Source organism: Rana temporaria, chromosome 4 (assembly GCF_905171775.1).
Source record: "Rana temporaria chromosome 4, aRanTem1.1, whole genome shotgun sequence".
In the NCBI taxonomy this organism is placed as follows: domain Eukaryota; kingdom Metazoa; phylum Chordata; class Amphibia; order Anura; family Ranidae; genus Rana; species Rana temporaria.
In genome coordinates this window covers 33,152,028-33,179,084 of record NC_053492.1, presented here as the reverse complement: position 1 = coordinate 33,179,084, position 27,057 = coordinate 33,152,028, and the positions used below count along the sequence as shown (strand labels likewise).

The following is a 27,057-nucleotide window of genomic DNA, read 5'->3' as shown; positions in this document are numbered from 1 at the left end:
TTCTCTGTAAGTCCGTTTTATTTCATTGAACAATAAAAGAGGATTGCTCAGAGCTGGATTAACTTGTGTGGCAAGACTGGGCACAGATGATAGGAAATCTTATACTCTACATTGTGACATAAAAAAATAAATACAAATTTTCGGGTTTACATCCAGTGTGTGCCTAACAAGTGTCAATGTGTATAATATGTGCTGCTTTTTACTAATAATCTCTAAAATTAAAGTTAACTTTCCACTTTGGGCAAATCATTTTTTTTTTTTGTGAATCTGTTGCCAAGTTTCTTTGCCTCGCAATTAGCAGCAATGCTGACCATCTGCCATGTGTGCACCTTCAGTTGGCCTTAGGGCTAGCTATCAACAGCCCAACAGCCAACTGAAGGAACTCACACATATTTCTTATGGGAGTGTACACTTGGGCCCGGATTCACAGACACTGGCGCATATTATTGCCGCCGTATCGTATCCCCTTTACGCTACGCCGACGCAGCGCAGAGAGGCAAGCACTGAATTCACAAAGCACCTCCTTCCAAATCTGCGCTGGGTTTTTCAGGCGTAAGTCGGCGTAAGTGGAAGTGAGCATGAGCCATGATAATGAGTCGTGACCCCATGCAAATGATGGGCCAAGCGCCAGACAGATACCTATCGCCAACTGCACATGCGCCGTCCCGTGGGCGCATCTCAGTGCGCATGCTCAGAATCACATCGGAAAGAATGCCTAAGATACGACGGATCACTGCCTATGGCGTGAACGTAACCTACGTGAGCCATGCTAATGAGGCGTGACCCCATGTAAATGATGGGCCGAGCGCCAGATAGATACGAATAACGAGCAGCGCATGCGCCGTCCCGTGGACGCATCCCAGTGCGCATGCTCAGAATCACGTCAGAACGAATGCCTAAGGCCTCGTACAGACGAGGGGTTATCCGCTGGAAACGGTCCGCCGGACCGTTTCCAGCGGACATTCCTCCTCCGGATTTTGATCCGATGGCTTGTACACACCATCGGATCAAAATCCGCGCGGAAAACATCCGCGGTCACGTGTCGTGCCGTCGCCGCGACGATGACGCGGCGACATGCGCGACGCTGGAAGGTAAACACTTCCACGCATGCGTCGAATCATTAGGACGCATGCGAGGGATGGGAGCGGACGGACTGATCCGGTGAGTCTGTACAGACGACCGGATCAGTCCGCTGGACTGGATTCCAGCGGATAGATTTCTTAGCATGCTACAACATTTTTATCCACTGGGAATCCGTCGGCTGGATTTTTATCCGCCGGGAAATGTCCGCTCGGACGTACACACGACCGGATCTATCTGCTGGAACTGATCCGCGGATCAATCCCAGCGGATAGATCCGGTCGTCTGTACGAGGCCTAAGATACGACGGATCACTGCCTAGGGCGTGAACGTAACCTACGCCCAGCCATATTCACGTACAACGTAAACGACGTAAAATACGACGGCTTGTGTTCCCTGGTCCATACCTTTTGCATGGGTTGCGTCTCATATATGGGGAATTACTTTACGCCGGATGTACGACTTACGGAAACCACATATATTGTGCGCCAGGCGCACGTACGTTTCGTGAATCGACGTATCTCCCTCATTTCCATTTTTGAATAGGAAATCAATGGGAGCGCCAGATGCGGCCAGCGGAAAAATGCGCCCACGATACGCCGGCATAGGCAAGTTACGTTGGTCGGATGAAGCCTATTTTTAGGCGTATCTCAGTTTGTGGGCACGGCGCACAGATACGACGGCGCATATTTACACTTACGTGGCGTATCTCGAGATACATCGGCGTAAGTGCTTTGTGAATCCGGGCCTTGATGTTTACCCTCGTCTTGAAGAAGGGGGCATCCAAGGGCACCCCCCGAAATGTGTTGCTATGTTTTACAATTTTATTTTTATTTTTAACAAAATAAAGCACACATTTTCAAATATCATGCTTTCAGATCTTTTAGCAAACTTTGACTTTATCTTGCCTATCTTATATGGGACCAGGAGCTTCTATCTATATGGTCACTGTGTCTTTTAATGAGAGAGAAGGTCTTGTTCAGAGGCTGCTCTCTACAGACATCAGTCTGAGTATTAATGAGCTCAGGAAGTTATCTGTACTGCCAGATCTGATGGGAACATCACAAGTATCTGCGTGTTCTCTATATCTCACTGATGATCTCCCGAGCCTGACAGCTCGTCGTCTTAATGCCGGTGGCAGGAAAGAAAGATGTCCATTAAACTGACCAATCACTTTACTAGTGGGGGGAAAAAAATCTTACTGGACACTATAAGAAAGTTTTACTTGGAGAACTTTTTTTTTTTTTTTTTGCAGATTTTTATAAATCACAATCGCAAAGCCAATATTGCATTCCCCTTTAAAGGTGCATGCCTATATAGAGTGGGTGGCAGTGCCCAGTCCTGGTCTTTCTTGACCTTCAGCTGGAAGTTTGGCTTACTACAGTGGGGATCGAAAGTTTGGGTACCCCGATCGTGTGTACGTGGCATAAGGATAGCAATCATATGAAGCCATTTATTATCGCATAGTTTTTTGGATCCTTTTTAAATCATAATGATAACAGAAAGCACCCAAATGGCCCTGATAAAAAGTTTACATACCCTGGAATGTTTTGCCTTGGTACAGACAGAGAAGGTGGCACACACAGGTTCAAATGGCAATTAAAAGTTAAAGGGGTTGTAAAGGTAAATGTTTTTTCACCTTAATGCATCCTATGAATTAAGGTGAAAAAACATCCGATGGTACCGCCCCCCCCCCCCCCCCCGAACCCCCGTTTTACTTACCTGACCCCTCGAAAGTCCATGTGATCGTCTTCGGTTCTCAGCCTTGCCGTTGATTGGCTAGGCTGGACAGATTGATAGCAGCGCAGCCATTGGCTGGCGCTGCTGTCAATCACATCGGATGACATGGCGCGCCGGGGGGCAGGGCTGAGTCATACAGTCGGCGGCTATGGTCGCCGCTGTATCACGGGAGCGCGCTCGCAAAAGCTTTCCACCATGTGAGCTCGCTCGCATGAAGGTGGAAAGCTTTTGCGAGGAGGATCCAAGACAGCCGCCGAGGGACCCCAGAAGACAGTATTCGGGGACACTCTGTGCAAAACGAGCTGCACAGAGGAGGTAAGTATAACATGTTTGTTATCTAAAATAAAAAAATTGCCTTCAGGCGTCGGTCGTTTTTTTCCGGCGTTTTGTCGCGCGTATTCATGCTTATTTGCACGTTTGCATACAGCGCCGTCCGACGTTTTTGTACTTCAACGTTTTTTATTTTAGCCAATAAGAAAAATGATCATCTTTTCATCACTTGTTGCTATGTTGGTAGATTTTTTTAATCTTCTGCCTGGGTGAAAAGTTCTATTGATTAAAGCGACGAAACGCCCGTAGCAAACGCTCATTGATGCGCTAGTCGCTTGAATCGAGCGTTTCCATTACTTTCTCTGGGAAATGGAAACGCCCAAACCGCCCGATACGCGCGACAAAAAAGGGTCCGGAACTTGTTTGAGCTTCAGGCGTTCGACATCAGGCGTATTGGCGTGCACATGTGAACCATCTCCATAGGGATTAATGTATTTTTTCCCCTCTAGCGTATTTGAGCGTCGCGCTTCAGGCGACAAAACGCTCAGGTGTGAATGCAGCGTTAGGGTCCTTTCACACGGAGCGGACCGTTTTTGTGTCCGCTCCGTGTGTGTCCGTCGGCTCAGCGGGGATCATCCGTAATCCCCGCTGAGCTGTCGGCGGACAGGGCGGTCCCCGCACACTGTGCAGAGACCGCCCTGTCTTTCCTCCGCTCTCCCCTATGGGGAATCGGATGAATACGGACCGTCTGTCCGTATTCATCCGATCCGATCCGCCGGACGGAAGAAAAATAGGGTTTTCTTCCGTCCGAAAAACCGGATCTTTACGGACGCGGATCTTTGCGGACGTTACAAGTTTACGGACTTGTAAAAAGCGGACGAACGGTCCGCACATGTGAAAGGGGCCTTAGTGTTCCTTTAATTTCCCACATTTGTCTCTATTTAAATAACAATTAGTGTCTGTGTATAAATACTCAATGAGTTTGTTAGCTCTCATATGGATGCACTAAGCAGGCTAGACACTGAGCCATGAGGAGGTAGAAAAGAACAGTCAAAAGACCTGCGTAACAAGGTAATGAAACTTTACAAAGATGGAAAAGGATATAAAAAGATATCCAAAGCCTTGAATATGCCTCAGTACTGTTTAATCACTTATTAAGAAGTTGACATTTTGGGGATCGCTTGATACCAGGTAGATTTTTTGGCATGATCAGTCATATTTTTAATATGAATGCCAAAATGGCACAATTTCTGCCAGGGTATGCAAACTTTTGAGCACAACTGTATGCCTTATTTTAAAGTCCCAATTTATTTTCTACACCACGATATTTTGTGGAGAAAGATTTTTTATAATGCTTTACTAATAAGAAGTAGTGCCATAGGAGGTTCAGGATAGGAGGGCATTTAACCCTTGCAGCATTTAACCCTTGCACTGCAGACGAAGGCAAGGAAGAACCTTTACTTTCCCCAGAGTTCTGCTTTAATGGTAAAGATAATAAAGGAGCAGTTTACCATTATTGTCCAAGCGTTCTATAAATCCTTGATTACACTAAGTTCATCTTCCTCATTCTTTTCCCATGTTACGTATAGAGGAGACTGATTGATTGATTGATTGATTGATGGGATGATGCTCTCTTGCAGGGGAATACGTGGAGGGGGTCAGTGACCAGGACGTCATCCTGATTCATTCCTGCCGACAGTGGACAACGGTGACGGCTCACAGCCTCGAGGAGGGACACTACGTCATCGGGCCCAAGATAGACATCCCACTCCAGTATCCAGGTATAGAAAGAATCCCATTTCTTGAATTGAATAATAATTATAACTTGACCGACATACTGTTCCTTATACCTACATGACCTTTTCGCTGCCAGAGACATGTTTGCTTTTTTTTTTACACACGATTAAGAATCATTTTAGGCCTGAAGATTACACAAAACCCCCAAACATTATATGCTTTCTGAAAGCAGACACCCTAGAGCAGGCATGTCCAAAGTCCAGCCCGCGGGCCAATCGCAGCCCACGTTCTGGTTCTGAGCGGCCCGCCTGGTTATTTGGACATATACCGTATTTATCGGGGTATTGCACGCTCCGGCGTATAGCACGCACCCCTAATTTTGACCCTAAAATCCTGTAAAAAAACATTTTATTACATTTTACTACTTGTGCCTAGTACACACAATAGGATTTATCCGCGGATACGGTCCTCCGGACCGTTTCCGCGGATAAATCCTCTGAGGATTTTGATCCGATGGAGTGTACACACCATCGGATCGAAATCCGCGCCGAATTCCCATCGCGATGACGTGTCGCGCCGTCGCCGCGATGATGACGCGGCGACGTGCGCGACGCTGTCATATAAGGAATTCCACGCATGCGTCGAATCATTACGACGCATGCGAGGGATGGGTTCGGACGGATCGATCCGGTGAGTCTGTACAGACCACCGGATCGATCCGCTGGAGCCGATTCCAGCGGATAGATTTCTTAGCATGTTAAGAAATTTTTATCCGCTGGAAATCGGTCGGCCCGAAATATATCCGCGGATAAATATCCGCTGGATCGTACACACCACAGGATCTATCCACTGAAACCGATCCGCGGATCAATTTCAGCGGATCGATCCTCTCGTGTGTACGGGGCCTTACAGTTTTGGTGTCTTGCCCGGCGTCCATCGGCGGCCTCATCCGGTCCGGCGTCCGTCTGCGGCCTCGGTGGTGTCCTCCCGGCTTCTTCCGCGCTGTCTTCATGTCAAATCCCTGCTTCCCGCGCTCAGTTCGAAGCCTCCGCCGACGTATGCCGAGCGCAGTACACTCGGGTATATTCGGCCAGGCTCGGCTTCTCACGCATAAACGTCACAAAGCGTGACTACGAGCGAAGCCGAGCCTGGCCGAATGTACCCGAGCGTACTGCGCTCGGTAAATGTCGGCGCAGGCATTCAAACACCGCGCGGGAAGCGGGTATCGCGATTTTGCCCTGATTTTCAGGGCAAAAAAGTGCGCGGTATACGCCGATAAATACGGTATATCTTTTGTGGCCCCCAACAATCTTCCAGCGCCGGGGCCACAAAAGATATATATGCTGGCTGCCTTGGAGGGGACAGGGAGGAGGTGGGACGAGTGCTGTACATACAGGAGGAGAATTTCCTGTTTACGGGCGGCCTCTGTAATGGGAAGTCCCGTCTCCTGCGCTGCCATTGGACGACTGTTCTGCCCATCATAAGAGGCGGGACTTTGTATTAAAGAGGCCGCCCGATGTAAACAGGAGTTTCTCCTGTATGACTCTGCATTCCTGGCAATGGTGGGTGCAGCATTCCTGGCAATGGTGGGTGCAGCATTCCTGGCAATTTCTTAAAATGAAGGTGCATGTTATATGCCAATAAATACGGTATATCCAAATAACACGCCCAAGCTCATCTCTTTAACTCACCCACAGCCACAAAGGCAAGAGAATTCTTGTTGGGCGGTGTATTAGTGCTCAAACAAACACACTTAGACCGCATTTTAATGGTTCAAAGAATGTCAGGCAAAATGGTCGGCCCTCACGCATGTTCGCTTCATCAAATCTGGCCCTCTTTGAAAAAAGTTTGGACACCCCTGCCCTAGAGCAATGATGATGGCGAACCTTGGCACCCCGGATGTTTTGGAACTACATTTCCCATGATGCTCATGCACTCTGCAGTATAGTTGAGCATCATGGGAAATGTAGTTCCAAAACATCTGGAGTGCCAAAGTTCACCATCACTGCCTTATGTACACACGACCGGAAAATCCGACAAGACAACCATGGATTTTTTTGGCTCAAACTTGTGTTGCATACACACGGTCACACCAAATTCCGACCGTCAAGAACGCAGTGACGTACAACACTACGACGAGCCGAGAAAAATGAAGTTCAGTGCTTCCGCCCATGCGTCGACTTGATTCCGAGCATGCATGCTTTTTGTGTGCGTCGGAATCGCATACAGGCAATCGGAATTTCCTCCAATAACTTTTCTTGGCGGAAAATTTGAGAACCAGCTCTCAAATTTTTCTTGGCGGAAATTCCAACAGCAAAAATTCCGATGGAGCCTACACACGGTCGGAATGTCCGACCAAAAGCTCACATCGGACTTTTCTTGTCGGAATTTACGATCGTGTGTACGCGGCATTATAGAATAAAATTGCGGCAATATCAAGAGACATCAAACATTGGAACTACTACTAATGCCACGTACACGCGATTGGATTTATTTCTTCTGAGAAATCCACACTTTCTGTTCTTCTGTCTGTAACTCCACACAGTAATGCGAGGCTTTCTCCCTGGTGTGGAGTGTCGTGCTCGCCCCCTCCCTTGGACTACAGGAGAGTCAGGACGCTCTCTACGTTGCAGATAGAGAAAGGAGCTGTGTGTTAGTGGGCGTCCTGACTCTCCTGTAGTCCAAGGGAGGGGGCGAGCACGACACTCCACACCAGGGAGAAAGCCTTGCATTACTGTGTGGAGTTACAGGCAGAAGAACAGGAAGTGAGGATTTCTCAGAAGAAATAAGGACATTTAAAAGCAAAATGGAAGGATGAGGTAAGTGAAGGAGGACTGCACTAAGGTAAAGGAAGATATTTAGGGAATTTTTTTTTTTTACCTCTACAACCCCTTTAACCACTTCCATATCGGGCACTTATACACCTTCCCGCCCAGACCAATTTTTAGCTTTCAGCGCTGTTGCACTTTAAATGACAATTGCGCGGTCATGCTACACTGTACCCAAACAAAATTTTTATAATTTTGTACCCACAAATAGAGCTTTATTTTGGTGGTATTTGATCACCTCTGGGATTTTTTTTTCTGCAAATTTTTTTTTAAAAAGACAGAAAATTTAGAAAAAATATGTTTTTTTTTGTTTCTGTTATAAAACATTGTAAATAAGTAAGTTTTCTCCTTCACTGATGGTACTGCACTGACGGGCACTGAAAAGGCGGCACTGATGGGCACCGATGAGGTGGCACTGATGTGGTGGCATTGTTGGGCACTAATATGCGGCACTGATGGGCGGCACGGATGGGCACTAATTGGCGGCACGGATAGGCGGCATGGATGGGCTTGGGTAGGCAGCACGTATGGGCACGGATAGGTGGCACAGATGAGCACAGATAGGTGGCACGGATAGGCGGCACGGATGGGCACGGATAGGCGGCACGGATGGGCACTGATAGACAGGATGGATGGGCACTGATAGGCGGCATGGATGGGCACTGATAGGTGGCACGGATGGGCATAGATGGGCACTATCGTATGTGTTGTACTAATGGATGCCAATCAGTGCTAAACCATGCCTGCCAATCAGTGATGCCCATTGTGGGCACTGATTGGCATCCATTGCGGCACTGATTGGCATCCATTTTGTGTGTCCTTCTCATCCCTGGTGGTCTAGGGTGACATACCTTTTTTTTTTTGCATCCCTGGTGGTCCAGTGGGCATCCTTGGTGGTCCAGTGGGCATCCTCGGGGGGGCTGTGCTGATAATCGATCAGCACAAACCCCCCCTGTCACAGGAGCAGCCGATCGGCTCTCCTCTACTCGCCTCTGACAGACGCGAGTGAGGAAAAGCTGATTACCCGCTTTTTCTGTTTACATCGTGATCAACCGTGATTGGACACGGCTGATCACGTGGTAAAGAGTCTCCGTGAGAGACTCTTTACCTTGATCGGTGTTGCGGGGTGTCAGACTGACACCCTGCAACAACGATCGCGGCTCAGAATCCTGAGGACATCATATGACGTCCAGTCAGGATTCTACAACCACTTTGCCGCCGTCAATCTGTCATTGGCGGGCGGCAAGTGGTTAAACTCTACTATACGCTAGTAGAAATTTATTTGAAACGTCTTGCTTCAAGAATGTTCGTTTGATCCTGTGTACAAGGATAATCATGTTACAGGATTATCCTCATAAAGGATACCATAGAACATCTTTATTCCACACCTCCACAGATCAGTATTTCTGAATGAAGCCTGCAAGCATTGCTTTCAGGCTTCATTGATGCAGAAGCCACTGTCGGCACTCTTGATACAGAGATCACTTATCGAATGGATTCATCATAGAACACCTTTATCAAACACCTTCACAGATCAGTATTTATGAATGGAGCCTGCATGCACTGTGGAACTACAGCTGTTTTATTCTCCAGGGTGTCTGCTTTCAGAATGTTTTGGGGGGGTTTTAATTAATCTTCATGCCTAAAATAATTTTTTAAATATGCGTGCAAAAATGAAAAAAAAAAAATTCTGTGGGAAAGAAGTGGTCTTCTTGGAGCCTTGTGCCCCTGGATGTTGCCTCTTCTCCCTGGTCCACAATACATATCATTTTGGACCTATCTTGCTTTTCCCGGAGCCTAGGCTTCTCCCCGGTGACTCTCATTTGACCTTGCCGCCCGCTGGCTGACATTAATAGCTGAGACGGCGGATCATGATCAGTGCGTTCAGCTCTTTTTTTGTCTTCTGATTCATTAGATGGGAAAACCACACAGTGACAAAAGCTTTGTCTGCTCCAGGAACCTCCAGCTCTCGGTGACATATTAATTACAACCTTTCTCTGACAGCCAGAGAGCGCGCCTTCAATAATTACACCTTCCAGCTGTGACATAATAAAAATCATATTACTGCTCGTTATCGCTCGTTATCGCTCGCGCTGGGAGCACTTCCTGTGCAATAAATTCCAGGATGCCACCCTGCCCAGCTCCACAGTGACTCCATCTTGTACTGGGGCTAAATGTGTCCTTCAACGTAAAGGCTTAAACCTAAAGGGCCAGATCCAGAAAGAAATACATTGGCGCAGCGTATCAGAGATACACTACGCCGCCGTACCTTACCTGGCGCATTTTCGAATCCTCAGCGAGTTCGCGCCATAAGTTACGGTGGCGTAGTGTATTTCTGGCGGTGTATTTCAAATTGGGCGGGTTGGGGGCGGGTTTCATTTAAATGAAGCGCGTCCCCGCGCCGAATTAAATGCGCATGCGTGGTTCCTAAATTTCCCGCCGTGCATTGCGCTAAATGACGTCGCAACAACATCATTTTTTTTAACTTAGACGTGAGTTACGTCCATCCCAAGTAACGGACGACTTACTCAAAAAAAATAAATAAAAATATTTGGACGCGGGAACGACGGCCGTACTTAACATGGCAATTCTATGTATACGCCGAAAAATACCAGCTTTAACTATACGCCGGAAAAAGCCGACTACAGACGACGTTAGAAAATGCGACGGCCGCACGTACATTTGTAGATCGTCGTAAATCGCTAATTTGCATACCTGACGCGGAAAACGCCACCCAGCGGACGCCGAAGTATTGCATCTTAGATCCGAAGGTGTACGAAGACGTACGCATGTCGGATCTTACCCAGAAGCCGTCGTATCTTGTTTTGAGGATTCAAAACAACGATACGACGCGGGAAATTTGAAAGTACGCCGGCGTATCAGTAGATAAGCCGGCGTACTTCGTCTGTGGATCTGGCCCTAAAACATGAATGTAAGACATTGCAGCTTACTAGTTCCTGGAGGTGGTGGCTGCATTTGTTTTCTTTTTTCAGGCTTTTTTTTTATTTTTTCACCTGGTAATCTTGCCATTAAAACACTTCCTTTGCACCTTTTTCTCCACTGTGTCTATGGAGGAAGCCACAAAGGCTGGACCTCAGTCATCTATGTTAAAAAGAAAACCAAGCGCTGCTCCTATACTCAATAAACTGTTCTTACCAATAAATAATGAATACACTTAATAATTGATCTCATAAATGGCTATACATTTACAGTATCTAATGTGAATAAAGGGAAAGGACTTTGTAACCATGGGCAGACCGACTTATTTTTAGCACCACATCCCTTAGGTAGATACGAAAGGATTAAAGTGGATGTAAACCCGATTTTTTTTTTTTTTAATGTCACAATGTAGAGTATAAGATTTCCTATCATCTGTGCCCAGTCTTGTCACACAGAGTTAATCCAGCTCTGAGCAATCCTCTTTTATTGTTCAGTGAAATAAAACGGACTTACAGAGAAAAACCTTAGTCCGTTCCGCCCCCTTGCTGTGAGTGACAGGTTATTTACATATCTCATGCACTAGCCTCGCTCCTTTTCTGAAGTCATGTGGTTACTTTTCTGGATTTTGACTGGATGTTAGTGATCATTGACACGGGGAGTGTAGAGGAGGGCGGGGAGTCTACTGACATCACGACTCCACCCACAGAGCTCCAGACAACAGATCCACCCACAGAATCTGCAGTTTTTCAGTTCTTATAACAGACAGAGGGGAGACATTTGACAGGTAAGGATACATGCAGGAGGCATCTATATGCTTAAAGATCAGCACTATGGCAGTCGTTTAGAAAGGATGAGAGTGGCTTTACATCCACTTTAATTGGTATTTCTAAGGTGCAGAATGAGATACAATAATATCAAATATGATATACAAGATTTTTTTTTTTATTATTATTTAAAGAGCAAATAAAAAATTGTTAAAAGGTAACAATTGGCGAGTACATATCAATACAGTTACTTCTGCAAAACTTTGTTTTTCTGGTCTTTGAATGCCCCCTATGGTCACCCACAGCGCACGGTTTTCTTGATGCAAATAGACACCTGTGAACTTTCCTAGTGATTTGATTAACATCTCAAGAGACCTAAAAAAAGGCTTGTACCTCAAAAAATTGGACAGCATCCCCTGAAGAAGCCCGACATATGGGCGAAACATGTTGGGAACTCCATTCTACAGTGCTGTAGCCATGAAACTGTATTGATATGTACTTGGCAATTGTTACCTTTTAACAATTTTTTTATTTGCCCTTTAATTAATTTTTTTCCATATATATATATATATATATATATATATATATATATATATATATATATATATATATATATATAGATATATATATATATTTGATATTATTGTATCTCATTCTGCAAAAAGTTGTTTTTCTGGTCTTTGAATGCCCCCTATGGTCACCCACAGCACACGGTTTTCTTGATGCAGATAGACACCTGTGATCCTAGTGATTTGATTAAAGTGGATGTAAACCCAAACATGTTTTTTTTTATGTCACAATGTAGAGTATAAGATTTCCTATCATCTGTGCCCAGTCTTGCCACACAGAGTTAATGCAGCTCTGAGCAATCCTCTTTTATTGTTCAGTGAAAATTAACAGACTTCCAGATGAAACCCTGTCTAAATAAAAAGTCCTTTCCTCTCTCCTTGCTTTGAGTGACATGTTATTTACATATCTAGCTTGGACATGTTTATCATATGTTATGTTATGTTTATCATAAAATTAGGTGATCCACAGTATAAAAAGTGAGAAATCCACCCCTCCCCCACATAACACATCCTGGTAATATACAATGAACTGTGAATCACCTCATATTATGATAAACATAACATAACATATGATAAACATGTCCAAGCTAGATATGTAAATAACCTGTCACTCAAAGCAAGGAGAGAGGAAAGGACTTTTTATTTAGACAGGGTTTTATCTGGAAGTCTGTTAATTTTCACTGAACAATAAAAGAGGATTGCTCAGAGCTGGATTAACTCTGTGTGGCAAGACTGGGCACAGATGATAGGAAATCTTATACTGTACATTGTGACATCAAAAACATCCCAAGAGACCTGAAAGGCTTGTACCTCAAAAAATTGGACAGCATCCCCTGAAGAAGCCCGGCATATGGGCGAAACATGTTGAGAACTCCATTCTACAGTGCTGTATCCATAAAACTGTATTGATATGTATTTGCCAATTGTTACCTTTTACAATTTTTTTATTTGCTCTTTAACCACTTCAATACAGGGCATTTTCACCCCCTTCCTGCCCAGACCAATTTTTAGTTTTCAGCGCTGTCGCACTTTTGACAATTGCACGGTCGTGCGACATGGCGCCCAAACAAAATTGGCATCCTTTTTTTCCCACAAATAGAGCTTTCTTTTGGTGGTATTTGATCACCTCTGCGGGTTTTTTTTTTTGCGCTATAAACGAAAATAGAGCGACAATTTTGAGAAAATTCTATATTTTTTACTTTTTGCTTTAATAAATATCCCCCAAAAAGATATTAAAAAACATTTTGGGCCGATACGTATTCTTCTACATATTTTTGGTAAAAATAATCGAAATAAGCGTTTATTGATTGGTTTGCGCAAAAGTTATAGCGTCTACAAAATAGGGGATAGATTTATGGCATTTTTATTTATTTGTATTTATACTAGTAATGGCTAGTGTTGAGCAGAATATGCCATATTCGATTTCGCGATATATCTCGAATATATATTCGAATATTCGAGATATATTCGCTAAATTCGAATATTCGTGATATTTTATCGAAATTAATTGAATGCGATTTTTCGCTATTGCGAATGCGAAAATAATTGCGATTTTTTAATAACTGCGGTAGGAGCGCTCTGATTGGCTTAGAATATTCGTGATATTTTATCGAAATATCGCAACATGCGAATGCGATATTTATTGCGCAATTTCGAGAAATGCTGGAGGAGCGCTCTGATTGGCTCAGAATATTCGTGATATTTTATCGAAATATCGCAACATGCGAATGCGATATTTATTGCGCAATTTCGAGATATGCTGGAGGAGCGCTCTGATTGGCTCAGAATATTCGTGATATTTTATCGAAATATCGCAACATGCGATTGCGATATTTATTGCGCAATTTCGAGATATGCTGGAGGAGCGCTCTGATTGGCTCAGAATATTCCTGATATTTTATCGAAATATCGCAACATGCGAATGCGATATTTATTGCGCAATTTCGAGATATGCTGGAGGAGCGCTCTGATTGGCTCAGAATATTCCTGATATTTTATCGAAATATCGCAACATGCGAATGCGAAATTTATTGCAGATATTTCGAAAACTGCTGTAGCAGCACTCTGAAATCGAATATGTATGATATTTTAACCAAAATACATATTGCGATTGCGATTTTTCGATCGCGCATGCGCAATTGCGCGAACAACACGCGACCATTTCCTGGAGCCTTGCCAGTTTCCCAATATTACAGCAACATGGTGGGAAGCAATTTCTCAAAGTCTGAGGAAAAGTTGCTGATTTGTGTAAGTATTTTGACCACTGTTATTTCATCATCTTCAACTGCATTTAAGTCTAGTTTAAAAGTTAGTATATATGATCAGATATTAGTATTTAACCAAAAATGTGTCTCCTGCTTTTACAAAACTACAAGTCCCAGCATGCCTGGACAGCTGCAGACACCCTGGTTGGCAAATGTGTATTTAGGCACTTTTCCTTGTTATTTAGCATAATGAATTTAAAATTTTTTTGGACATAGGACGTATGCGAACGTCCTGACTTCAGTGTCCTCAAGGCCCAAGGACGTTCGAATACATATTGCCCTTTAGATGTTGCAGAACTACAACTTCCAGCATGCCTGGGAATGCTGGCACTTCTAGTATTGTAAGTTCTGCAGGCCCACATTTTTCAGGCCTTTATGCACGGGTCTCTAAACTGTGGCACCCTAGATGCAGCAAAAGTAAAATTCTTAGCATGCACTGACAGACCGTGGCTGATGGGAGTAGTAGTTTTGCAACAGCTGGAGGTGGACTGGTCTTGAAACCCAGAGTTAGGTAACAAACCCGTAGTGTTTTGCAACCATTCTGCCTCCAGCTGGTTATTTTCTGTTGAAAAGCCTGTGGCGTGCAAAACACAACCCAAAAACTCCACCCGGTGCAAGGAAAAATTTGCACACACCTAAAGAGTGACATCACAAAAAACTGCGACGGTTGCATACGTCAGTGGTCCTCCGAAAAGGTCCCGTCTCTGACCCCCCGGGGCGTTAGGCTCCTAGGCTCCTGACAGGGAAAAGAGTTACTGTGGTCCATACAGCCGAAGCCATATGGACCCATCTCGGTCCAAGCAGCGCAATCAACACGCGAACAACACGCGACCATTTCCTGGAGCCTTGCCAGTTTCCAACTTATGATCGCAGCGCAATCACACAGCAACATGGTTGGAAGCAATTTCACTAAGTCTGAGGAAAAGTTGCTGATTTGTGTAAGTATTTTGACCACTGTTATTTCATCATCTTCAACTGCATTTAAGTCTAGTTTAAAAGTTAGTATATATGATCAGATATTAGTATTTAACCAAAAATGTGTCTCCTGCTTTTACAAAACTACAAGTCCCAGCCCAGCCCAGCATTTTAGTCTAGTTTAAAAGTTAGTATATATGATCATATATTAGTATTTCACAAAAAATGTGTCTCCTGCTTTTACAAAACTACAAGTCCCAGCATGCCTGGACAGCTGCAGACACCCTGGTTGGCAAATGTGTATTTAGGCACTTTTCCTTGTTATTTAGCATAATGAATTTAAAAATTTTTTGGACATAGGACGTATGCGAACGTCCTGACTTCAGTGTCCTCAAGGCCCAAGGACGTTCGAATACATATTGCCCTTTAGATGTTGCAGAACTACAACTTCCAGCATGCCTGGGAATGCTGGCACTTCTAGTATTGTAAGTTCTGCAGGCCCCCATTTTTCAGGCCTTTATGCACGGGTCTCTAAACTGTGGCACCCTAAATGCAGCAAAAGTAAAATTCTTAGCATGCACTGACAGACCGTGGCTGATGGGAGTAGTAGTTTTGCAACAGCTGGAGGTGGACTGGTCTTGAAACCCAGAGTAAAGTAACAAACACGTAGTGTTTTGCAACCATTCTGCCTCCAGCTGTATTTTTCCTGTTGAAAAGCCTGTGGCGTGCAAAACACAACCCAAAAACTCCACCCGGATGCAGTGAAAAATGTGCACACACCTAAAGAGTGACATCACAAAAAACTGCGACTGGTACATACGTCAGTGGTCCTCCGAAAAAGGTCCCGTCTCTGACCCCCCGGGGCGTTAGGCTCCTGACAGGGAAAAGAGTTAGCAACGCATATCTCCCCTATACGTGTATCCTGTGTTGTTAATAATATATTCATAATTATGCAAATGATAATGGCTGCTATATTTATGCAAAAAAGGTGGCGACCGAAATGGCAGGATATAAAATCTTTCATGTTACCCCTGTCATTGATTAATAAGGCGAGAATGCTTCCAATTGTTGAATAGCATACATTTACGTCATATATCCATAAGGCTGTCAACAGAAGTATTACAATATACTTTGTTCTTCATCTTGCAGAAGTTCCTGGAAACAGGATATGATGACCTGCGGCGGCAGCCACAGAAAAGGGCTGTGGTCAGCGCCCTAATCGCTGACTTTGGCGGCCAACATGACCACAAGGCCATTGTTAAGAAGTGGTCTGACCTCAAGAGGCGCCAAATGGGTAATGTCAGACGTCTTCGGGCTAAATATCATCCAGGTAAGTTATTGTTGACAGTTATGTTTTTTTTAAAAAAAGTGTATTTTGTGCGTGAACTCGAAAGAGAGAGGAGCCGGCCTGCAGGAGTTGGGAGGCCTCCCCCAGAGGCAATCTGCCACCTTTCTCCATGCCCCGGTTGGCAATGGCGGGTGTGAGGGGGTCCTCCCAACCCAACCTCGCATAGCACACCCACCAGTGGCGGGGCTGAGACCACCAAACTCAATTCACAGGTAGCCGAGAGCGGGATCCGAACCCCTAGCTGCAGAGGTGAATCAGTTGTCAGTGCAGTGGCAATCGCGTGGAGCCACCGCAGCTCCTTTGGTGACAGTTATGTAAGGTCATATGTAATTCATGTAAGGTCAGATGTTGTTAACCAAGATGCCATGTTGTGCTAACATATATCACCACCGGCCAAGGTATTCATAGTACTGTTGAAAAAAGACATGGGGCAGCAGACAGGAACACAGAAGTTATGTGGGAACATAATTTTCCCATTGCTTTGCATGGGACTTTAAAGAAAAACCCCGACCATGGCAAGTGGGGGTGGGTAAGGTTTAAACCACCTATCCTATGTTTGTGGCTGACATATAAGTAACCTGTGTGCCAAGTTTCATATAAATATCTTTAGCCGTTTGTACGTGATGCTGGAACATACATACATACATACATACATACATACATACATTTATGCACACACACACGTTGAGTTTTATATATATAGATTACCACTAAATTCCTGTGTTAGGAGTGGGGTTGTTATAGTAATCCCGTGTGCTCCATCAGGCCCTTTTTTTAACATGAGATGGTCTGAACAAAACAAAGGAGACAAAAACAGCTCATTTTAACATGGTTGCATCCCAGCTCACGCTCAGTCCCCTGTAGTGCCCACAAGACCCTTTAATATAACATTGTCCCATTGGTTAACTGTCTATATAAATCAATTTGTATTCATATACAATACAGCACAGTACACAGAATTTGCATACGTCATTAGAAAACATTTTTATAATATATGAACATTGTGTTATTATAGGAGCTCCAATGCCAGTTGTCCGCGCCAAGCGCAGAAGGCGCCAGGCCGATGAGGAGGAGGAGGAGGATGCGGCAGAGGAGGATGCGGCAGAGGAGGACATGGATGAGGAGGAGCAGCCAGGGCCCTCCCACTCCCCAACCCCAGCTCCTGTTGAGGAGCAAGCTGAGGAGATTCCCCCCCCCACCACCCCAACTTCTCAAGCGGAAGAGCAGGAGGAAGAGAGCGTTCCTGTGAGCCTCGCTCAGGAAGGTAAATATGTGCACAATGATTAATAACATTTCAACAACAAAATGTAGATATAAAAATGGACAACATATAAAGCGCACCTGTCAGATTGTAGAACCATAATATGGTATTGATGCTAGAAGTATACAGGTAGTGCATAATTATTAGGCAAGTTGTATTTTTTGAGGATTCATTTTATTATTGAACAACAACCATGTTCTCAATGAACCCCAAAAACTCATTAATATCAAAGCTGAATTTTTTTGGAAGTAGTTTTTAGTTTGTTTTTAGTGTTAGTTATTTTCGGGGGATATCTGTGTGTGCAGGTGACTACTATTACTGTGCAGAATTATTAGGCAACTTAACCAAAAAATAAATAGATACCCTTTTCAATGATTTATTTGTAACAGTGAAACCAATATAACATCTCAACATTCACAAATACACATTTCTGACATTTAAAAACAAAACAAAAACAAATCAGTGACCAATATAGCCACCTTTATTTGCAAGGACACTCGAAAGCCTGACATCCATGGATTCTGTCAGTGTTTTGATCTGTTCACCATCAACATTGCGTGCAGCAGCAACCACAGCCTCCCAGACACTGTTCAGAGAGTTGTACTGTTTTCCCTCCTTGTAAATCCCACATTTGATGATGGACCACAGGTTCTCAATGGGGTTCAGATCAGGTGAACAAGGAGGCCATGTCATTACTTTTTTTTATTTAATACCCTTTCTTGCCAGCCACGCTGTGGAGTACTTTGACACGTGTGATGGAGCATTGTCCTGCATGAAAATCATGTTTTTCTTGAAGGATGGTGACTTTTTCCTGTACCACTGCTTGAAGAAGGTCTCTTCCATAATCTGGCAGTAGGACTGGGAGTTCAGCTTGACTCCATCCTCAATCCGAAAAGGCCCCACAAGCTCATCTTTGATGATACCACCCCAAACCAGTACTCCACCACCACCTTGCTGGCGTCTGAGTCGGACTGGAGCTCCCTGCACTTTACCAATCCAGCCACGGGCTCTTCCATCTGGCCCATCAAGACTCACTCTCATTTCAGCAGTCCATAAAACCTTAGAAAAATCTTTCTTGAGATATTTATTGGCACAGTCTTGACGTTGCAGCTTGTGTGTCTTGTTCAGTGGTCGTCGTCTTTCAGCCTTTCTTACCTTGGCCATGTCTCTGGGTATTGCACACCTTGTGCTTTTGGGCACCCCGGTGATGTTGCAGCTCTGAAATATGGCCAATCTGGTGGCAAGTGGCATCTTGGCAGCTGCACGCTTGACTTTTCTCAGTTCATGGTCAGTTATTTTGCGCCTTTTTTTTTCCACACACTTCTTTTGACCCTGTTGACTATTTTGAATGAAACGCTTGATTTTTCGATGATCACGCTTCAGAAGATTTGCAATTTTAAGAGTGCTGCATCCCTCTGCTAGATATCTCTCTATTTTGGACTTTTCAGAGTCTCTCAAGTCCTTCTTTTAGACCATTTTGCCAAAGGAAAGGAAGTTGACTAATAATTATGCACACCTTATATAGGGTGTTGATGTCATTAGACCACACACCTTCTCATTACAGAGATGTACATTACCTAATATGCCTAATTGGTAGTAGGCTTTCGAGCCTATACAGCTTGGAGTGAGACAACATGCATAAAGAGCATGATGTGGTCCAATTACTCATTTGCCTAATAATTCTGCACTCCCTGTATGTGTTAGACACACAACAAATGTATAGACATGATAATGATTGATTAATAAGCAAAAAAAATATTTTATGTATTTGTTAACGGTCTTTGTAATCAAATTGTTTTTTCTTATATCATAACAGCTGTAAAAGAGATTATGCAGAGACAAGCAGCAATAACGAAAAGGCAAGAATTAATTATTGCTAACCAGAGGAAAATGTGCTATTTAGCCAATCAAAACAAGCAACTGGAGGAGCAACAAATGAGAGAAATGCGTGAATTGGAAAAATTGCAAAAGCGCATGAGCCAATCACTTTGATTTTTTTTTTATAATAAAAAATATTATTTTTTGGAAATGTTTCATTTCTTTTTGAGATAGATTTTTAGGTTTTTCAACACATCTAACTTCACATCGAACAAATCAACATCAACACATCTAACTTCATAATAAGCAACAACATTTTATACTATTAATTTATTTAACACAAACCTAGGACAAACTAAAGCACACGGACACAGACACGACGAACACAAAATAAACTGTTGAAAAATGAACATAACAAAAGCAACAATATATATATATATATATATATATATATATATATATATATACCGAGAGAGAGAGAGAGCAAGAAAGAGAGAGAGAATGCAGATGAGCTCTTGCAGACAGCCCAATGGTTGCAGTATAAATGCCGCAAAACAGGGTTTAACATAAGGTTCATTGTTATAGTTACACTTGCTGTTTAGATCCGGTCTGGTAGCTTGTAGCGGAGGCTGTTGGTGGATCCGCTGTGCCAGAGAGGTCATGAAGCTTTACTCAGCATGGAGGCAGCAGCAGTAGTATTAAAATATAATGTAACTAGACAATGCATTTCCTGAGGAAAATGCGAGTGGGAATGCTGAATAGCTTAATTGCTGAGCCCCTTGCCAAAGACATTCACCATAACCACTACACTATCTTTAGGACACACAGCTTCTTTCTCTATCTGCAAAGTATAGAGTATGCTGACTTCCTGGTCGCCCCTCCCCCCTCAAGAGGTTTCCCCTCCCCCCCAGGTCAGTGAGGAGGAATATTGCACTGAGGTCAGGAAAGTTATTTATGGAAAGAAATAACATTACAAACGCTTTTAATTCACAGATCAAATACATGATTTAAGCCTCCAAACAAAGCTTAATAAATCCTCAACCGTACATGCGATCGATACAACGACTACACCGTTTGAAATACACGGCCCTTGTGAACGCATCGATATGAAATTTATGTTGATAAACTTAAAAATGTGACATAGGTGTATTGACTGAGCAGCAGAAGCAGCAGTAGTAGTATTAGCAGTAGTAGTTGATACAGAGTCAGATATAGGGTGTGAAATAACTGCTGACATAGGTGTCTTGACTGGGCAGCAGCAGCAGCAGAAGCAGCAGTAGTAGTATTAGCAGTAGTAGTTGATACAGAGTCATATCACTTGGGCAGGAGGTGCCATGATGAACAGCAGTGGTAATAAGAGTATATAGGGTGTGAAATAACTGCTGACATAGGTGTCTTGACTGAGCAGCAGCAGTAGTAGTATTAGCAGTAGTAGTTGATACAGAGTCATATCACTTGGGCAGGAGGTGCCATGATGAACAGCAGTGGTAATAAGAGTATATAGGGTGTGAAATAACTGCTGACATAGGTGTCTTGACTGAGCAGCAGCAGTAGTAGTATTAGCAGTAGTAGTTGATACAGAGTCATATCACTTGGGCAGGAGGTGCCATCATGAACAGCAGTAGGAATAGGAGTATATAGAGTGTCAAATAACTGCTGACATAGGTGTCTTGACTGGGCAGCAGCAGCAGAAGCAGCAGTAGTATTAACAGTAGTAGTTGATACAGAGTCATATCACATGGGCAGGAGGTGCCATGATGAACAGCAGTAGGAATAGGAGTATATAGAGTGTCAAATAACTGCTGACATAGGTGTCTTGACTGGGCAGCAGCAGCAGAAGCAGCAGTAGTATTAACAGTAGTAGTTGATACAGAGTCATATCACATGGGCAGGAGGTGCCATGATGAACAGCAGTAGGAATAGGAGTATATAGAGTGTCAAATAACTGCTGACATAGGTGTCTTGACTGGGCAGCAGCAGCAGAAGCAGCAGTAGTATTAACAGTAGTAGTTGATACAGAGTCATATCACATGGGCAGGAGGTGCCATGATGAACAGCAGTAGGAATAGGAGTATATAGAGTGTCAAATAACTGCTGACATAGGTGTCTTGACTGGGCAGCAGCAGCAGAAGCAGCAGTAGTATTAACAGTAGTAGTTGATACAGAGTCATATCACATGGGCAGGAGGTGCCATGATGAACAGCAGTAGGAATAGGAGTATATAGAGTGTCAAATAACTGCTGACATAGGTGTCTTGACTGGGCAGCAGCAGCAGAAGCAGCAGTAGTATTAACAGTAGTAGTTGATACAGAGTCATATCACATGGGCAGGAGGTGCCATGATGAACAGCAGTAGGAATAGGAGTATATAGAGTGTCAAATAACTGCTGACATAGGTGTCTTGACTGGGCAGCAGCAGCAGAAGCAGCAGTAGTATTAACAGTAGTAGTTGATACAGAGTCATATCACATGGGCAGGAGGTGCCATGATGAACAGCAGTGGTAATAAGAGTATATAGGGTGTGAAATAACTGCTGACATAGGTGTCTTGACTGAGCAGCAGCAGTAGTAGTATTAGCAGTAGTAGTTGATACAGAGTCATATCACTTGGGCAGGAGGTGCCATGATGAACAGCAGTGGTAATAAGAGTATATAGGGTGTGAAATAACTGCTGACATAGGTGTCTTGACTGAGCAGCAGCAGTAGTAGTATTAGCAGTAGTAGTTGATACAGAGTCATATCACTTGGGCAGGAGGTGCCATCATGAACAGCAGTAGGAATAGGAGTATATAGAGTGTCAAATAACTGCTGACATAGGTGTCTTGACTGGGCAGCAGCAGCAGAAGCAGCAGTAGTATTAACAGTAGTAGTTGATACAGAGTCATATCACATGGGCAGGAGGTGCCATGATGAACAGCAGTAGGAATAGGAGTATATAGAGTGTCAAATAACTGCTGACATAGGTGTCTTGACTGGGCAGCAGCAGCAGAAGCAGCAGTAGTATTAACAGTAGTAGTTGATACAGAGTCATATCACATGGGCAGGAGGTGCCATGATGAACAGCAGTAGGAATAGGAGTATATAGAGTGTCAAATAACTGCTGACATAGGTGTCTTGACTGGGCAGCAGCAGCAGAAGCAGCAGTAGTATTAACAGTAGTAGTTGATACAGAGTCATATCACATGGGCAGGAGGTGCCATGATGAACAGCAGTAGGAATAGGAGTATATAGAGTGTCAAATAACTGCTGACATAGGTGTCTTGACTGGGCAGCAGCAGCAGAAGCAGCAGTAGTATTAACAGTAGTAGTTGATACAGAGTCATATCACATGGGCAGGAGGTGCCATGATGAACAGCAGTAGGAATAGGAGTATATAGAGTGTCAAATAACTGCTGACATAGGTGTCTTGACTGGGCAGCAGCAGCAGAAGCAGCAGTAGTAGTATTAACAGTAGTAGTTGATACAGAGTCATATCACATGGGCAGGAGTTGCCATGATGTACAGCAGTCTTAATAAGAGTATATAGGGTGTGAAATAACTGCTGACATAATTGTCTTGACTGATCCAAAGGAGTCATGGGAGAAAATCATGTGGTCAGATGAGACTATAATATAATTTTTTGATCATAATTTCACTAACCGTGTTCGGAGGAAGAATAATGATGAGTACCATGCCAAGAACGCCATCCCTAATGTGAAGCATGGGGGTGGTAGCATCATGCTTTGGTGGTGTTTTTCTGCACATGGGACAGGGTGACTGCACTGTATTAAGGAGAGGATGACCGGGGCCATGTATTGCAAGATTTTGGGCAACAACCTGCTTCCCTGAGTTAGAGCTTTGAAGATGGGTCGAGGCTGGGTCTTCCAACATGAGAATGACCCAAAGCACACAGCCAGGATAACCAAGGATTGGCTCTGTAAGGAGCATATCAAGGTTCTGGCGTGGCCTAGCCAGTCTCCAGACCTAAACCCAATAGAGAATCTTTGGAGGGAGCTCAAACTCCGTGTTTCTCAGCGATAGCCCAGAAACATGACTGATGTAGAGAAGATCTGTGTGGAGGAGTGGGCCAAAATCCCTCCTCCAGTGTGTGCAAAGCTGGTGTAAAACTACAAGAAATTTTTGACCGCTGTAATTGCAAAGAAAGCCTACTGTACCAAATATTAACATTGATTTTCTCTGATGTTGAAATAGTTATATTCAGCACTGTAAATACATCAGGTCCGGGGCTTCATCAGGGAATGCATGGCAAGGGACCCTTCAGCGCCCTGAACCGACGACGGGTGCCAGAAAGTCACCGCCGATCCAGGACTCATTCATCTTTATGAATGTGAGTCTGTCCACGGACTCTGTGGACAGACGGGTCCTCTTGTCCGTGACCACCCCACCTGCCGCGCTGAATGTCCGCTCAGATAGTACGCTGGAGGGGGGGCAAGACAATAACTCCAGCGCATACTGAGCGAGCTCGCGGCAGGTGTCCAATCTGGCAACCCAGTACTCCATGGGGTCGTCGGTGCTCATACTGTCAGAAGCACCGACGGACGCCATGTAGTCTGCCACCATGTGGGCCAGCCGCTGGTGGTGACTGCTGCTGCTGCTGCTGGTGGTGGTACTGGGTCGCTCGGTTTGGAAGAACATCCTCATCTCTTCCATTAGGTCCCCTGCTCGGCTGCAGCTGGGTGCAGCCACCTGCTGGGTGAGATGAGGGGGGACAACTGGAGGCCGGGGAGTTGCCTGCTCCAACCGTCTGACAATGGCTGCCTGCAGTTCCTCCATCCGGTGCTGCCTCCGGCTGGCTGGGATGAACTGCTCCAGTTTCCCCTTGCACCTGGGATCCAAAAGGGTGGGCATCCAGAAATCATCCCTCGTCTTGATGGTCTTAACCCGGGGGTCCCTCCTGAGGCATCTGAGCATGTGGGCAGCCATGGGGAAGAGCACAGCCCGCTGTGACTCCTCAATGCTGGCCAGGTTAATGAGGTGCGACTCTTCTTCCCTGAGGCGCTGCTGGTCAAACTCAGACATGCCCAACCCCCGGACTATCGGTGCCCCCAACACCGGCTCTCCCTCCTGACCAGGCCCTGACTCCGGGACGACACCAGCAACCACCTCCTCCTCCTCTTCATCATCATCCTCCTCCTCCTCCTCCTCCTCCTGGTCCTGGCCCTGGTCTCGGTGGAGCATTGCTGACTCCTCCTGCTCCACCAAGGCACTCTCCCCAGCCTCGAGCAGGCGATCTAGTGTCCTCTCCAGCATGAACAGTATTGGCAGCACGCTATTGAGGCCAATTTGCTCACTGCTGACCATCTTGGTCGCCTGCTCGAAGGAGGACAACACTTGGCAGACCTGGTTTATCTGCCCCCACTGCGCACAGGCGATGAAAGGGAGTTGTGGTGAAGCCCTCTGAGTGCCTAGTTCCATCAGGTACTCCCTCACCGCCCTTTGCTGCTCCCACAACCTCTTCAGCATGTGGAGGGTGGAGTTCCACCGCGTCACACTGTCCACAATCAGCCTGTGAAGGGGCAGATTGTACTTCCGCTGCAATTTGGACAGGGACGCGGTAGCGGTTGGGGAGCGCCTGAAGTGGCTGGCAATCCTACGCGCCTTTGCCACAATGTCACTCAACCCTGGATAAGTGCGCAGGAACTTCTGCACCACCAGGTTGAGGACATGTGCCAGACAGGGCACGTGCGTCAGACTGCCAGCATGGAGGGCGGCGAGTAGGTTGCTGCCGTTATCGCAGACAACCATACCTGGCTGGAGCCTTCGGGGTGTCAGCCACTTCTGGACCTGAGCTTGAAGTGCTTTCAGCACTTCTTCTGCAGTGTGTCTCCGGTCCCCTAAACTAACAAGCTGGAGCACGGCCTGACAGCGCACGTGCCCCACACTTGAGTAGCTACGGGGGCGCTTGCTGGGAGGCTCAGCAGCTGCGGAGACAGTGGCTTGAGGGAGACCAGCAGTTCTCCCCTGGACACCCCGGGGCGGCACCACAAGATCGGTTGCCGACGATCCCTCACCGACGCCTCGGAGGGAAACCCAATGGGCCGTGAAGCTGATGTAGCGTCCCTGCCCATGCCTGCTGGTCCAGCCATCCATTGTCAGATGAACCCTGTCGCTGACAGCGTGATCCAGCGACAGGGTTACATTCTGAACAATGTGCTGGTGTAGGGCAGGGACACCAGTCCTGGCAAAGAAATGGCGGCTGGGGACACGCCATTGGGGTTGGGCCTGCTCCAACATCTGCCTGAAGGGGTTGCTGTCAACTATGTTGAAGGGCAGCAGATGTTGGGCAATAACCCTTGCCAGGAGCCCATTGAGGGAACGCACACGTCGGTCTCCAGGGGGGAAGGGAGTGGTGCGGTCAAAGGCGTCTGAAATCGACGCCTGGCGCCGGACGGCAGTGCGGGACACAGACGTGGAGGGTGCTGTGGAAGTAGAGGTCTGGCTGCCGGTACCAGTACCTCTACTAGAGGGAGCGGGGGGGCATGACCTGCTGGAAACAGATGAAGATGTGGCAGGGGCTGCTGTACCCTGCTCACTTGTGGTGGTGGCGCTGCTACCACCACCACGCTTCATCTCCTCATACAACGCCCAGTGGTTTATCCTGAGGTGCTGGTTCAGGGCTGTGGTACCCACCCGAGCCAAACACTTCCCTCTCTTCACCCTCACTTTACAAATCCGGCAGATGGCCACGGTAGGGTTGTCTGCCACCAGGGTAAAGAAATTCCAGACAGGTGACTTCAGCACCGCCCTCCTGTCAGATGGGGTGACGCTTACTTGCACCTGCTGGGATTCGGTGCGCACAGGTGGAGCTGCCTGCTGCTGCTGCTGCTGCTGCTGCTCCTCCTCCTGACACCTCCTGCTGCCATCACCAGTGGAGACCCTGACGATGGTCTCCCTGGTGGTGACCTGGCGCACCGTTTCACCAGGGTGCCTACCTTCCCCGTCGTCACTGACGTAGTGAGCCGACGCGTCAGATGGCAACCATGATGGGTCACCCTCTTCGCCCCCAGAGATGTCAGACCAAGGGCTGAGATGTGTTGGTCTGAGGGAACCACGTGACATGGAGCCTCTAGCCTGGCTCCGCTGTCCCCTCACCCACGCCTGGGTCTGACTAGGTGCTGCTGTTTCCTGCACCAAAACAGCAGCACCAGTTTGAAGGGATGTCTCTGGGATACTGCCAGCAGGTATCCCATCCTCCTCATCCATCCCTTCAAAAAGGTCCTGACCATCAGGACAGAGCTGGAGGTCTGCCTGATGCATGGCCTCCCCCAAGAGATCCCTATCACTGTCGCTGTCGAACAGTAAGATGCTGGACTCTTGGGGGCTGGGGGGGGGTAGTACAGGCAACGGTGTAATGGTGGTACTACTGTGAGTCGGGACCGACGACTCAGTGGCACTGCTGTGCCCCATGTAGTCCACCACTACTTGAGCCTGAGATGGCAATATCGGGCGGCTGCCCGATGGGAAGAACTCCCGGATCAGGCGTACTCCCCTTGCACCCGATCCTCTACCACTAGTAGGGGCACGA

General features: G+C 45.8%; 1 protein-coding gene across 1 annotated transcript in view; it reads left to right on the top strand.

Annotated features, from left to right (window-relative positions):
• GAREM2 (GRB2 associated regulator of MAPK1 subtype 2) overlaps nt 1–27,057 on the top strand; it is a 184,827-nt gene that overhangs the window by 60,342 nt on the left and 97,428 nt on the right. Inside the window, 1 exon segment of the mRNA XM_040348213.1 lies at nt 4,731–4,871. Within this exon segment, the coding sequence (XP_040204147.1) occupies nt 4,731–4,871 (141 nt within the window).